This window comes from Mastigoproctus giganteus, chromosome 9 (genome assembly GCF_048544385.1).
Source record: "Mastigoproctus giganteus isolate SK-2022 chromosome 9, ASM4854438v1, whole genome shotgun sequence".
Lineage (NCBI taxonomy): Eukaryota > Metazoa > Arthropoda > Arachnida > Uropygi > Thelyphonidae > Mastigoproctus > Mastigoproctus giganteus.
In genome coordinates, this window is record NC_143583.1 from 172,651,802 (window position 1) to 172,667,411 (window position 15,610).

Sequence of the window (15,610 nt, forward strand, 5' to 3'; positions counted from 1 at the left end):
TTAGAATCCAGGGAGTGCAGATCAAGGAGCCGAAACTTTCAAAAAAGAACTTGTTAAAATTATTGAAGAGGGGTATTATGTGTTGTACTTCTCAACAAGTTTTTAACATAGATGAAGCAGGACTTTTGTGGAAACGAATGCCTAAAAGAAGTTTCATATTGAAAGAAGAAAAAACATGCCAAGTTTCAAAGCGGCGAAGGATCAGTTGACGTTATTGTTGGGTGGTAACGCTGCGGGCCATTTAAAATTAATACCCCTTTTAGTTTATTTGTAAGAGGGCCAAAGTTCAACTCAAAATCCACACATTTTTCATGATTAAATTCATCCATTAAATTAAATCAATTAAATTCATTATTTTAATTGGAATTTTAAGTTTACTTTTGATACGCAAGTAGTTACCACATAATTATACGTATGTAATGCAGAATATTTTATATGTGCAAATATTTGAATATTAAATATTTTGACCGACATTTGTGCATCTTTTCATTACCGTTTATTATTGATTAGGAAATATCCTATGGCACCGACCGCAGCTCACAAATACATATGTTACCTTATGGGAAAGCGGCGCTCGCTTAGCGTGTATTCACTTAGCGCTATGTTTTTCCGGAACGAATGATCAGCGTTAAGCGGGGGTCACCTGTACAGGGTGTTTATAAATGGTGGAAACACTTTCAGTGATTTATTGCACAAAGACTAGGACAGATACCAGTGTCATATACATATCTTGTGAAATAGAAAATGTCAAAGTTTTTTTTTACATGACATCACAACGATTCAATGTGGAAACCACATGTAACATGGCAAATGTCCACACAGTAATTGAACTCTTGACATACCTTGTACAGCATATCGTGTGTGACCGTGGTGGTAGCTTCTTCAATTCTCTGTTTTAGTTCCTGGACGTCATGTAGCAAAGATGGTACATAAACACGATCCTTTATGTAGCCCCACAAAAAGAAATCACACGGATTTAAGTCCAGTGATCTCGGCGGCCATTTCAAGAAACATTCGTCATTATATCTACTCCAAATCACCCATTCTAAAAGCTCTGTGAATATTACTGTCATACATTACGGTCTGTGTGACAAATTATTAAAAACACGTAAGTAGAGCTATAATTATAGTTTATAATCCTCTGCTGATACTGATTACATGCTACAAGTTACGTAGAAACTTCTAGTATTTGCTATATCGATACGAAAACAATGGCAACATAATTTGAGTACTGCTACATTGCCGGCAGAATTAGAGCACTACTATCGCTACAATGACTGCACAAGTCAACTGTGATTTTCTATGCAATTACAAGGCTGAGTAAAGAATAAACACACCAGATTAATCAGAAAATCACAAAATAATACTATACTACTAAATTTAAATCAAAAGTTATAGAAAAACAATAATTTCAAATCAATAAAATAAAAAAATAGCTACTTATGGGGAAATAGTCAAGAAAGTTATATAATTGCCTTAATTTTCAAGTTTTATCCCAACTCTCATTAAAAAGGATAAATATTCCCTATATGTCCATTCTTGATTAATTTTAATAGATTATTTTATTGGCTAGTTTGATGTCTCATCTCATTAAGATTGACATTGTTTTATCTTTAGTGGGTGGGGGGGAGAGAGAGAGAGAGAGAGAGAGAGAGAGAGAGAGGGAGAGAGAGAGAGAGAGAGAGAGGGAGGGGGGTGATCGCAGTAAATAATCTAACTAGTATTTTCCCAAACTGTAAATACCTTATATTGAGATGGGAGTAAGAAATACAGAATATAGGAATCCAGAAGGGAAATTACATTAATCATTTATTGCTAAATTATTTATCGCCATCTTGGTCTTTACTTCAGAGGTTGTAAGGATTTTAGTACAGTATAGTGGATTTGTTAGTTGGTACAGGAGGAGACTGGGTATGACTCCTATTTGGAACTGGAGAAATTGTATTTCAGGCTCTTTGGCCTGAACAACGTGCATATTTGGCCCATGAACATACATTTGATCAGCCATAATTTGATCAGCCGTGATATAAAGATCATTTTAAGCCCCCATATGAATTTGTTGTCTAAGCACGTTATGACCAGAGCAGTTTATGTGTCAAGAACGAACTCCCATAAATAACTAACTCTAGTACTGGTTATAAGAAGATTAGTCACTAATGACCTACAGTATCTTCCAAAAAGTATCTGGACACTCCTGTTTTCATGCATAGTCTGTTGGACCTTTTTGGATAAACAGGTGGCTTAGACCAGTATATAAGGAAGGTATATGATCCACACAAGTGTTACTCTCATCATATCACATAGATCCAAGCTGATTGATTTCAAGAGGAGTATTATTGTCGGATTTTACAATGCTGGATTGTCAGTTGCATGCAATTGCTGTCTGCCTACACCATCCAAAGTCAACTGTTGATGATTTTGTCATGAAATGGAAGTGTACCATACTGCCACCATCCAGCAATATACAGGAAGAACACAGGAGCTCACTCCATGTGACCAGAGGGTATTTGGAAGGTAGTACAATTTTGAAGGGCATCTCTGCAAAAACATCAATCGAGAGTTTAAGGACGAGGGGTCAACAGGGGTCGAGGTTTGTATGAACCTTGGTTTTCTGGGAGAATGGTGGTGCATAAGCTAAACATCACCGGTTTCACCTTACATGGTGCACGAATGCTGTAATTGGTCTAGAGGGCAGAGAAAATGGGTTCTGTGCAGTGATAAATCTGACACCATGTTATTCTGATTGGATGGGCAGCTGTGTGAGGGTGCCGGGAAAACATCTGCTGTCAGTGTGCATTGTGTAAATAGTGAAATTTAGAGGTGGAGAAATTATGTGCGGAGCTGTTTATCATGGTATGGCCTAGGATCCTTAGTGATTGTGTAGGAAACCATGAAAGCTGACACCTACTTTTGGACAATTATAGGCTTCTCTGTAATATTGCAGTTCCAAATTATGCTACAAAACAATGTTTGTTTCAACAGGATTGCCTCACATTTGTAGCTCAACTGGTTACTGTCTTCTGCATTCACTGATAGAAAGCCTGCATTGGAGGGTGGAGTGTGTCAAAATGGCCAGGGAAGGGTGGAAGAAACTGTGTATGGTTACTTTTTGGAAGGCAATACAATAGTAGTAATGGCAAAAAATGTAATGATGTAAGAAAGCAAGCTTATAGCACAGCAAAAAAAAAAAAAAAAAAAAAAAGCCTACACAGTTCACCCCCCCCCGTGCCCTTAAAGATTTGTCTAGTTCTTCCTTGAATTTATTCAACCCATCCACATCCACAAAAAAAATGGTAGCCTATTCCGACAATCAACCACCAGATGGCTGAAGGCAAACTTCTGCTCATCTATCCTGCAACTGTCCTACCTCAATTTGAATTTATGTCCCCTAGTGTGTAGTCTCAGCAAATGGAAAATCACCATTAACATTCACCCCCCTGTGCCCTTAAAGATTTGTCTAGTTCTTCCTTGAATTTATTCAACCCATCCACTTCCACAAAAAAAAATGGTAGCCTATTCCGACAATCAACCACCAGATGGCTGAAGGCAAACTTCTGCAACCTTCTCTGCACCCATTACACCAAATCTCTATTCTTCCTAAATTGAGGCCTCCAGACCTTTATACAGTACTCAAGCTGCAGCCTTATGCATTGCCTTATACAAAGAGAAAATCACATCCTTATCCCTGCTAGCAAAGTTTCTGTATATCATTGACAAAACCCTGTGAGTTGTCCTGGCAGCCTTGCACTGTTCAGAGAATTTCATGTCTGACTGCACAATTACTCCTAGGCCTTTTTCATTCTCCACTATTCTGAGTGTAGTATCACACAGTTGATAAATTACTCTGGGGTTACTGCTACTTATATGCAGTACCCTGCATTTGTCAATTTTGAACTTCAACTGCCATTTCCCACCCCATCACCCGAATATTTCTACATCTTGTTGCAGTAGCTCACCCTGATGACTGTTGGTAACCACACTGCCAACCTTCATCAGTATCATTGTTAAATATTGAAAACAACAGTGGGCCCAGCACTGAACCCTGGAGATATCCACTAATATCATTAGTCCATGTAGAGCAGTGCCCACTGATAACTACTGTCTTCTTACACTTATTCATCCCTTTATCCATAGCAGCAACTTGCCACCTTAATGCCACATTGCTCCAGTTTGTACAGCAGTGTTTTATGTGCAAAAGAATCAAAAGCTTTCCTGAAATCCAATTATATGATGTCAAATTATTTTTTGCATTCAGTTTCTTGGTCACTGCATCATAGTAAAATATCAGATTGGTTAGACAAGACCACCCTATAACATGCTGTGACTGCAGTATAATTGCATTCCTGTCCAGATGGTCCTACATTACTTCTTTAACCAGTGATTCCATTATTTTTCCTGGAACAGACTTTAAGCTAACAGGTCTATAATTACCTGTTGTGATCCCCCTTTAGGAATTGGGGATACATTTGCACATCTCCGTCCCATAGGGACCCTCCCTGAATCCAAGGATGCTCTGATAATTATGGCTAAGGGTTTGCTTACCTCCTTTGCTGCCTCCCTTAATATCATTGAAGCCTTTGCTGTTTTTCTTTGCAATAGCTTGCCTAACTTACTTTGTGACTCGATTACAGACTAATTTATATCTACCATAGGTTTCTGTATCACCTGATACTTTATGTGCATCTTATGTACTTTTTTTCTCTACCACATGTCTCAGTAGTTGATCTGATATCCATTTAGGTTTCAGCCTTGAACAGTATTTCTTTGTTAGTATGAAATGCCTAGTAGCTTCTTTTAATTGCTTCCCTAGATAATTCCCATTTAGAATTGGTTCTACTGCACAGAATTTAAAAACTGTCCAAGACCAATGTAGTCACCCTTATGGAAGCAAAAGGCTTTCCCTTTATCCTTGGCATTAGCATTAGTCGAAGCATATTTTGCAAGAAAGCAAGTTTATACAGCATCAACAAAAAAAAAAACCTTCCCATTTCACCCATCCGGTCACTCCAAATGTTTGTCTATTTCAGCCTTAAATTTACTTAAGCTATCAACTTCCACAACAACAGATGGAAGTCTGTTCCAGCAATCAACCACCCGCTGGCTAAAGGAAAACTTCCGCACATCTATTCTACAACTGTCTTTCCTCAATTTGAATCTATGCCCCCTCAGGTTCTTAATCTGAGCAAGCGGAAATATCCCATCAGCATTGAGCCCGATCAAACCATTCAAGGCCTTATGCACCTCGATCAGAGGCGCCTCAGTAGCCAGGTGGGCAGGAGCAGCAGTGCATAGCACAGGGTTCGAGCCCATGACCACCAAATATGGAGGATGCGGAAAGGTCAGGGAATGATCACCGCATATCCCTGCTAATGCTCCTAAAAACCAAATAACAAACCAACACAACCTCGATCAGATCACCTAGCAGGTGCCTAGTCTCCAGATATTGCAACTTGCAGAACTTGAGCCTTCCTTCATAAGTGCACCCCTTTGTTCTTCTCACCAATCTTGTTGCCCTTCTCTGTACTATCTTGTCTATCCTTCCTCTATACATTGTACTCCTAACATTCAAATTCAGCATCAGTTGTGTCTGAGTGACACCATGTTTCCACTATTTTAGAATTGTATGCATTTGATGCCTTAATCAGCACTTCAAATTCATTAAATTTATTTACAGTGCTCCTAGCATTAGTGTACATGTTCTTATTCTTAGTTACCCTAACATAGCCCATGTATTTATTTGTTCCATCGTGGCTCATAGCAGGGCTTGAAGTCCCAGACATCTTGCTCTCCAGGTTGCTGTATATACTAATAGTAGCAGTGCAAGAATCATTTTCACCTCTGCTTGTGGCTCTAGTTAAGCTTTTAGTCTGTGTATCCCTCAAGCTAGCAGTTTTCTGACACACCTGAATTGATTGATAAGGCTCTCAACCTTTACTCCCTCCTATCGTGTCTCGCTGGAATTGCAGACACTTTCAAATTCAATCCTAACTCGCAACTTTTTCCCAACATTTTCTTGTACTTGTTAAGTAAGTCCTCAGATCTCCTTGGTCCTTGAGGCTGTCACAGATATTCTCTCAGATATGCCAGACAAGCTGTGCTTGCTACCTGGGAGTCTAAAATGCTGATGGAACTGATATTCAGGCGGTACTCAAGTTAAATTGACCAAATTTCAGCAAGTCTGGACGGTCTGTGACAACCAAATCCTCTTCTTGCACCTTCACGATGGTGGGACTGTTAGTAATCCTGGGTATAAACCCCCATTTGCAGGCACAGTGTTGGTGACCACCCAGGTGTGAACCAATGTAAGCAGGGGTCGAGGTGTATGCCTACAACACACTGACGAATGCTGCCACTCTGTGTTACCAGGCAATATTAGGTGGTAGATGACTCTCATCAACCAGTTTAATACCACCACTTTGCTCATTGGAGGCTTGAATTGGCAGAACCCATGTTTAGTTACTAGGGCTGAGTTCCAGTCAACCCTTTTCCATCTCTTCCATCATGCACAGCTCTAAAATGGTGTTCGCAGGCTGGCTGCTAGTTACTACACCAGACTGAATCTATTGGTAACTCTCTAGGAGGCTTCCAGATCAGATAGTGTATAATTGCAAATCCGCCCTACCCGGAGCAATATGGCCTTAGTTGCTAATGCTCCTAAAAACCAAATAACAAACAAACAAACATGTGCCACCACCAGCCAACATCCATTTACACTCCAACTTCAAACTCACAGAACCAACTTTTCATCTTCCTCATTTGTTCTTCAACTACCATTTTCTGGAACAACCTTCCTTCATATGTATTTCCTGAAAATTACGGTCTACAGAAGTTCAAGTCTAATATCAACAAATCTTCTTTCATCTTCTCAACCTTCAACCTATGCATGGTACTAAGTGCTGTAGATTCTAATACCTGTCTTGTTTGGGGTTTTCACAAAAGAAAAAAAAAATCTGCTACTCTTAATATCATTAGTGCTGGCCTGTACAACAGTATCATCCTTTGTGCCCTTAAAAGGTGATATCTGCTCTACAGCATTATCTACTTTTGCCTCTGGCAAACATACCCTGGTTCTCTTCTACCTATCTTTCTTATATCCAAATTTCCTATATCCCTGACAATAACGTCACTGACAATAATGACCTCCTATTGGACTTTTACATTCTGTCTTGGAGATTGCTGCTGTGTTGTCTGATGCAAAAGTGTGAGCTTGTGAGAAGTTGGGCAGCTTAGAGCTTGATGGGCTCCCATTTTAATTCTTTAGGGCATCTACCCTACTCTGCAATCTCTCATAAATGCCTGTCAGAACTCTAAATTGTCACCTAATTTCTTCACACACTCTGCACCTAGCATACACAAGGACAACCTCCCCTTGGATGGATCATGTCATGTCCTGTTCCAGAAAGTCTGCAAACACTTCACAAGTTGCACATTTTTTTAGGCTGTGATACATTGGAGAATCATCCTCTTCAGTTCTCCCCCAAACCACAGCACTCCTGCTACTTTTTTGTCTGTTGCTTTGTTGCTCCAGTCTTGGGCATTGTTTCAGTTTAAATTCAATTTAATTGGTTAACAATGAAAATTAATAAATCTAATTGATTAATTGACAATACTACACTAAGCTAATAGCATTCCTAAATGCAGTGATACGTATTTACATTATGCCTTATGCTATGAAATTCAGGATGTATGTTACTCTATACTGTTACGATCACAGTGTTAAATTAGTTGTATCCTTACTAAAAAGTAAAATTCCTCAGCTATACTCAAAAAGATATATGCCCAACAAGTGATTAGAACCTTCGAGATGCTTTTTGTCACAATTAAAATGCTACTATTCCACTGCATTACTTGTTATTATGTGCTATGATATTCGTGCCAAAACACCGATACAATAGCAGTACAAATAGTGAGTTGTAACTTACAAATCACTAGCTTAATTTAAAATTAAGGTAATGAATGTGACTATATTATTCAAAACAGAATTTAATATGTTAATTAATCAAAAAGATGGTAAAAATTTCCAAAAACGTATTATCCATGAGCACGAGATCAAAATTCTACATCCTGGCACTTATTTTTTTTGTATTTAGTCTCACTCGTATGTTTAATTCACTATGGTTGTGTTAAAACTATAATGAATAAAAACATAGATCAACAATTACAAATCAGAAATACAATCAAGGAATGCTGGGAGCAGTAGCTTTTATATTAGCAAAGGTATTATGTGTAAGGTTTGAAAACTTGTAGTACCACTCCTCAAACAATGTTCTATCCCCCCGCCAAAGGTATCAATTCATGGTGATTTTCTTTACAGTATAAAGCCCAGAAGCCTATGATCTGCTAAGTAATTTGCATTATTAATTTTTATCCTGTTTTGTTTATTTGTGTAGGGAAGTTGGACAGCTTTGATGTGGGCATGCTACAAAGGCCATACACAGACAGCTAATTTATTGTTAGAAAGAGGAGCTACGGCAAATGTATATGATAAAAATCATGCATCATGCTTAGTCTGGGCAGCTGGAAGAGGTCATAAAGACATAGTACATAATCTTCTAAGCTGTGGTGCTAAAGTTAATTCTGGAGATAAAGTAAGTATTTATGTGCACAGTCCTATACTGAAAAAACATGTGTTTAAAATTTAGTACATTGAGGGTTACCTTTTATTTGTATACACTATCTAGTCAAAACATTATGCCTCCGCTTTAGCAATCAGTTGTTCCTTCTGCCTAGTGGTATGTGTCATGGTGAGAACTGGTTAATGTGATACTGCAGGTTTATGGCATGTGGTCTGTACACGATCAACATGGGCAAGCAACACAACCCAATGTTTTTCGAAAAAGAGATGATTGTCAGGTAGTACTAGTTTAAGGTTGGCAGTATTACAGAAACTGTAGACTACAAATCTGGCGTCTGTTAAGGTATTCCAAGAGTGGATGGATAATGGATAGAGCAGCAGTTGTTGCTCTATCTATTATCCATCCATTATCACATTTATCCACATTCACTACAACCATCGATGAGGTGTCAACACCTCATCGATGGTTGTAGTGAATTAGATCGTCCCATCCTGTGTGAGCTGATAGATGGAAAATGGTGGAAGGACTGACCATGGACTTTAACTAGGGGGATGATCAACAGTGTTTCCAAGACCATGATCCAATGGCCCTACCTCCCCACAGGAGTAGGTGCTCTTTCTTACGGCTACTCATCATCAATGATGTTTCAAGTTTGTATCTAAACGTCTTTGAAGAAGAAGAACTCTTTATTGTATAAACAAGGCACGTGCTGTATACAAGCTAGGGGTTGGTTTGGACCATTGATGACTGGAAATTTTTTTTTTTTTTTTTTTTTGTGAATAGTGTTTCCTGCTATGCCATGTAGATGATAGATGGAGGGTACAGTAAAAAAATGCAGAGAGGAATCAATCGGATGGCCTGATCCAACAGAAACAGGCAGGTGGTGGTAATGTTTTGATGTGGGATGTTTTCCTGGGAATCTCTTGGAACTCTCATATCCCCCCCCTAACTAAAAACCAACTAAAAACTACCTATCAATTGTGGCTAATCAGATACACCCCCTTCATGCTGACTCTTTGTGGAGATGGCATTGGTGTATTCCAGCAGGATAATGCACCCTGCCATGTTTCTGGTCTTGTTTGAGAATGGTTTGCTAAACATGAAAGTGACTTCCAGGTGCTACTTTGGCTGCTGAATTCACCAGATATGAATTCCTAGAATATCTCTGGGATTACATGGATCAGTAGATATGGCATTTGGATCCTCTACCACAAACTGTCACAGATCTATGGCACATGTATTTCTGAAGCATTCAGAGGCCTTATAGTGCACCATGGCTACCTGTGTAGTGGTGGGTGGCAAGAGAAGGATATAACATACCTCAGGACAAAAATAATAGGTTTCATTGCTCTGCTATATCATCTGCCATGACTGGGGCCACAAGCATGCTCTTCATCTCATCTACAAAGCAGCATTTATTTCTGTTATTGTATATGGAGTGAGTATTTGGTACTGCAGGACAAGTATTCTCACATTTCAAAGCCAAATAGTCTCAAAGGACAAATCATGAAACAGTTTCTTCCCGAGGTAAGATACATATACCTTACAAGGTTAAAATGGTTCCACCCTCAGAAACAACTTATCTATTAACAGGACATGGATTCATAAAAGAAAAAACTCTAGTCTTGACCTTGCTCCAAATGTGTCCTGTCTCTGTGGCTAAGAAGATTGACACCACTTTCTCCATTTCTGTACTGTCTACCTGAACTCAGAAATTGACCCCTTACAGATCTCAGCTTACCTCATCTCCAACCTATTCATACTCTAGTCAGTACACCAGATACCTTCAAAGTCTTTTCCAGTTTCACCACAGTTCTATTTAGGAGGACGTGATTGCTCAACAACTCTCAAGTGCAACTTTTTGTCATTAAAGACCCAACTTAACTACTTGGTTCCTCCTCAAGATCTAAAGATACGTCCTAATTGCTCAGAAACCTCTGTTACCAATTGACGACCCTGCTCTTCATGATTAGGTTGAATCTTATGCTAGTAGCACATCCTTCAGAAAAGTCTGAAGTTTAGAAAAAGGCTTTTTTCTCAGGTTGGGACCCTGAACTTAGCTTTGCAAACCTGGTCTCCCCAGGTACCTAATTTTGCAGATGGTGCAGTCGTCGCATAGTGGGATAATCTTTTAAAGGCCTCTTCTCACTACCCTGTTGTTGGCATATCTTTCAATCCACCTTACCTCTCTAGTGATACTTCTAAAGAGAAACTACAGTTGGTTCAAAACTCCTCCAGATGAACTTATTTACTTACGTTTCTTGCTTACATTTTGCTGAAGACCTTTTAATCCAAGTGACGGTGTCATTACCTTTTGGCGACACACTTCACACATTTGCTCAACTCTGTTTTCCCTCCCCATGCTCTTTTCAAGGCCCCATAGCCTACTAAAAGTTCCATATCTCCCTTTCTACCTTGGATACTCCCAACTTCTGATTTATTTGGGCTTGCTCCATTCCTGTTGTGACTGGAATGAGGCGGTCCATTGAATATTCTTTTAGCCTTCTCTGCCTTTGACTTTGCAAGGCTTCAATGACTTCCTATGCTCTCCTCTGCTGTCCTAGCTGACTCCCCTTTCCCATGGACAAATGCTGAGGTTCTTTCCCTGGTGATCATGCCCCCTAGTAACTAAATGGCCAGGTGAACAACATACACAACTTACAATACCTGACACATTTGGCACACCAATTGGCTTTTGCAAAGTTCTTCAATTGCCACAATGATACAAATAGTGGTTTTGTCGGTGACCACTGAATACAAGAACACAAATAAAAAAAAAATAATTAAATGAAATTCCCACTATTAGGTGAGTGGTCATAATGCTTTGACTGGACAGTGTATGTTTGTCATACACTGTCCAGTCAGATTTTGACTCACATTTAAGCCTTCTCTGTTATATTGAGTTGAAAACTTGTTTCCCATGCCTACACAGGTTCAATCTGAATTTTGTAAATTCCAACAGTGATTTTTTAGTTATTATAGTTATTATTTGCTGAGTCCATAAAAAAATTGATTACAGTTTTAAGATTTTTGTAAATAGCTGTTTATTTGCAAACGGTAGTGTTTACAATTACAGTTTTGATAACAAACATTTAGTCAATATGATAAACACTTCTAAGCAATATAATGGTGCACCTTTACTTTTTATTGTTATTTGTCAGTATGAGTCTTCATTTTTTTCAGCTTATCTTTAAAAATTATATACAAATTGTTACCTTTGTTCCACTGGCCAGTTCAGTACAGCAAAATATGTATATGTGTAGATCGAATTTCATTTTTTTTCTATTCAGAATTTAATTTTTATTTTTTAGAAAAATATATCTTTGATCCACAGTATTTTTTTTTTTTCTTGCATTTACTGATTCCAATTTTGTGCATTTGCTGAATCTAATATAAACATCAAAAATATATACTACCTTACCAACATTTCCATAACAACTGACTTCCACAGTTCCTTTTTTTAAGAGTTCTCTCATCCATGTTAACTTCCTTAGAGACATGATTATATACATATAATGTACCATATGTTGTATGGAATAGAGAAGTCTTATAATTTCCATTATTCATTGAAGCATCCAGTTTAATCACTCACAGGAAATATAGGTATAGTGGGCCCCCAACGTCCGATGGTAATTCGTTCTGCAAAACCCATTGCATATTGAAAATATTGTAAGTTGAAACCAATAATACATTGATTTCCTGTAATTCGTTCTGAACTCTTGACAGGTGACTCCAACAGCACATAAAATAGGTATTTCTTACATGTTATATTTCATTTTTACATTAAAAATGAATGTTTTATAAAGATTATTTAATTAATAGTCATAAAACATCTTAAAATAAAAAAACAAACAAATTAGCATTTACCTTAGACTTGAAGTGCAGAGCTGATGAAATCAATGGTGTTAATGGTGGTGGTACTGTCTTTTGCTGCTGCTACTGGCAAAGAAACTTCCCAAAGTATACCGTTTTTAACAACTTTTTTGTAGTTTCCTGAAGTAAGAAATTATTTGTCTTCCATTTTGCACATTGAGTTCAGTGCTTTCAATGTTGGGGCATTTTTTTTACCACTTCTCTGAAATGCTTCCAACAAGAAATGGCAGCCTTCAGCTCTTCAGTTGACGCTGTTTGGGTGTCGTCTTCTTCCTCTCCAGTGTCACTCTCCATAATTTACTCCAACTCTTGTTGCACTTCTGTTGTTAGCTCACACCCATGAGCGTCAATAAAGTCCTCCACATTCTCTTCGTCAACCTCCAGACCCATTGGTTTACCAAGAGCGACAATATCATTTGTCAAAGCACCATCATCTTCAAATCCGTCAACCTTATGGATAATTAAAGGCCATATGTTTTTCCGGGCTGAATTTAAGCACCTGGTGGAAACATCATTCCAAGATGTTTCCACCAGGCGCTTAAATGCTGAGCTGGACCGGCATTTGGAATGAATGGAGGGATAAAATGGGAGGGGTTTTTTTTTTTTTTTTTTTGCTGATGCAGCATCAGCCATTAGTTCTTAGCATTAATGCTAATGCTAAGAACAGCCTCACACAGTTCAGGATGTTGAACTTCAACCTCCAAAAATCGTTGAGGGTGATAGCATTTTCAACAGAAGTTGCTGCAAAGCAACTTGAGAACATTTTCTTGGTGTTGATTTTCTTGAAGTTTGCTATCACTTGCTGGTCCATTTGTTGCAGAAGAGGAGTGGTGTTGGGTGGCAAAAAATTGACTTGAACAAAGTCAAATTGTGCCTCAATTGGGGTTAAGGTCAAGGTCTGGGGCATTATCCAGCAGGAGCAGTGCCTTCACAGGAAGCTTATTTTTCTCAAGATAATTCTTCACTGAAAGACAGAAAACTTCAAGCACCCATTCGTTGAAGACATATCTTACTGCACCAAAACACTCCCAGTATGCTTTTGTTGTTTAAATACTCTGGGCGTGTTAGAGTGATACACAAGGCTTCAGCTTGAAATCTCCAGAGGCATTGGCATCCAACAGGAGAGTGAGCCTCATTAGCCTGTTAAGCTAGCCTAGTTAAGCTAGCCTCATCCTTAGTGATGTATGCTCTCCTGGCCATTCACTTCCAGAAGAGGTCGGTTTCATCAATGTTAAAAACCTACTATGGAAGATAACCCTCCTGACCAACAAACCCTTGGAATCCAATTTTAAAGGCCTCAGCTGCTTTTTTTTTTTTTTTTTTTTTTTTTATCAGCACTGGCTGCCTCTCCATGCCTTTCAACACTTGATATTCGCCTTTTTTTTTTTTTTTTTTTTGAAGCACTCAAACCAGCCTCTGCTAGCCTTAAAGTCTTCAAAGTGTACAGCACTGCCACTAGTTGATTGAGTTTTAAGTTTCAGATTGTCACAGATCTGTTTAGCCTGTTTGCAGATAAATTGTCTAGGCACTGTGTCACCCTTCATCTTTCTCTAATCCATATCAACAAAAGCCATTCCATTTCCACAATAAAGTCTCTTCTGTTATTTACTGACGTGAAATCATCACTAACTTTAACACTCTTTAGAATATCCTTTTGTTTGAGTATTGTAGAAATGGTCGATCGAGGAAACCATACTCTCATACTAATGCACTAATTTTTGCTCTTTCATGTTTTTTATCATCTCTTGCTTCACTTTAATAGAAATGTTATTCTTAACTTGCACTTTAGGAGTCATGGTTATTTAATTTCAATTTATTTAATTAATAAAATCAAAAATAACCACAATTAAATTACTGTAATTACGTATAATTAACAAAAACACACTGCTTATACACTGAACAAGTGCATCAAACAGAACATAAACTTTCCAAAGTACTTTAACAAGTGGCAATGTTTGTTGAACAATAATGAAGACACTAATTGGTTGAGAACAATCGTACACTGCACGCACCTTTCAGCAAAATCCATGGACCTTCTGCTCTTCCAGTTCAACAGAATCTTTCTTGAAGAGTAATTTCCAGATACCTGGTGGAAAGAAACTATTCTTGCTTTTGCAAAACAAGGAAAGAATCCTAAATCTCCAAAAACTATCGTCCTATTGCTCTGACTAGCTGCCTGTGCAAAACATTTGGAGAGAATGGTCAATTTGGAGAGAATCGTCTCTTATGGTACTTACAGTCGAATGACCTCTCCCGCTTTCAGTGTGGCTTCCGAAGAAACTGTTCGACACTGGACCACTTAATTTGACTGGAAACATCTATCCAAGATGCTTTCCTAAAAAAAAAAAAAAAAAAAAAAAATTGATGTCGATCTTCTTTGACATGGAAAAAGCGTACAACACAACTTGGAGATTTGGTATTTTAAATGACCTTTATAACCTCAGTCTAAGGGGTCACCTTCCTGTTTTTATTAAAAATTTTTTATCCCGCCATTATTTCCAAGTTCAAGTAGGATCCACCCTTCCCAGCCCTTTTGCCAAGAGGTGGGGGTACCATCTGTCTTAAGTGTCACCCTTTTTGCCATTAAAATAAACTCCATTACTGAAAACTTAGCATTAGCATTAATTGAAGCATATGATGTAAGAAAGCAAGCTTATATCAACCAAGGCGCCTCTGTAGCCAGGTGGGAAGGAGCAGTAGTGTGTATCATATGCTTCTTGATTAGACCGGGGTTCAAGCCCGTCACCACCAAATACGGAAGATGCGGAAAGGTCAGGGAATGACCACCGCATATCCCGGAGCAATATGGCCTTAGTTGCTAATGCTCCTAAAAACCAAAAAAAAACAACAAACAACATATATCAACCGGGGGAGGAAAAAAAAAAACCCTTCCCATTTCATCCATCTGGTCACTCCAAGTGTTAGTCTAATTCAGCCTTAAATTTATTTAACCTAACTTCCACAACAACAGATGGAAATCTGTTCCAGCAGTCAACTACCCACTGGCTAAAGGCAAACTTCCACACATCTATTCAAGATGGTTTGAGCAGGCTCAAACCATTCAAGGCCTTATACACCTTGATCAGGTCATCTCGCATGTGCCTAGTCTCAAGATGCTGGAACTTGTAGAACTTCAGCCTTTCTTTGTAAACACACCCCTT

At 38.5% G+C, this 15,610-nt stretch overlaps 1 protein-coding gene across 1 annotated transcript in view; it reads left to right on the plus strand.

Annotated features, from left to right (window-relative positions):
• Arms (Ankyrin repeat-rich membrane spanning) overlaps positions 1–15,610 on the plus strand; it is a 680,132-nt gene that overhangs the window by 85,575 nt on the left and 578,947 nt on the right. The window contains exon 5 of the mRNA XM_090381558.1: positions 8,391–8,588. Coding sequence (XP_090237684.1) covers positions 8,391–8,588 — 198 coding nt within the window. The remainder of the gene's footprint in view (positions 1–8,390; positions 8,589–15,610) is intronic.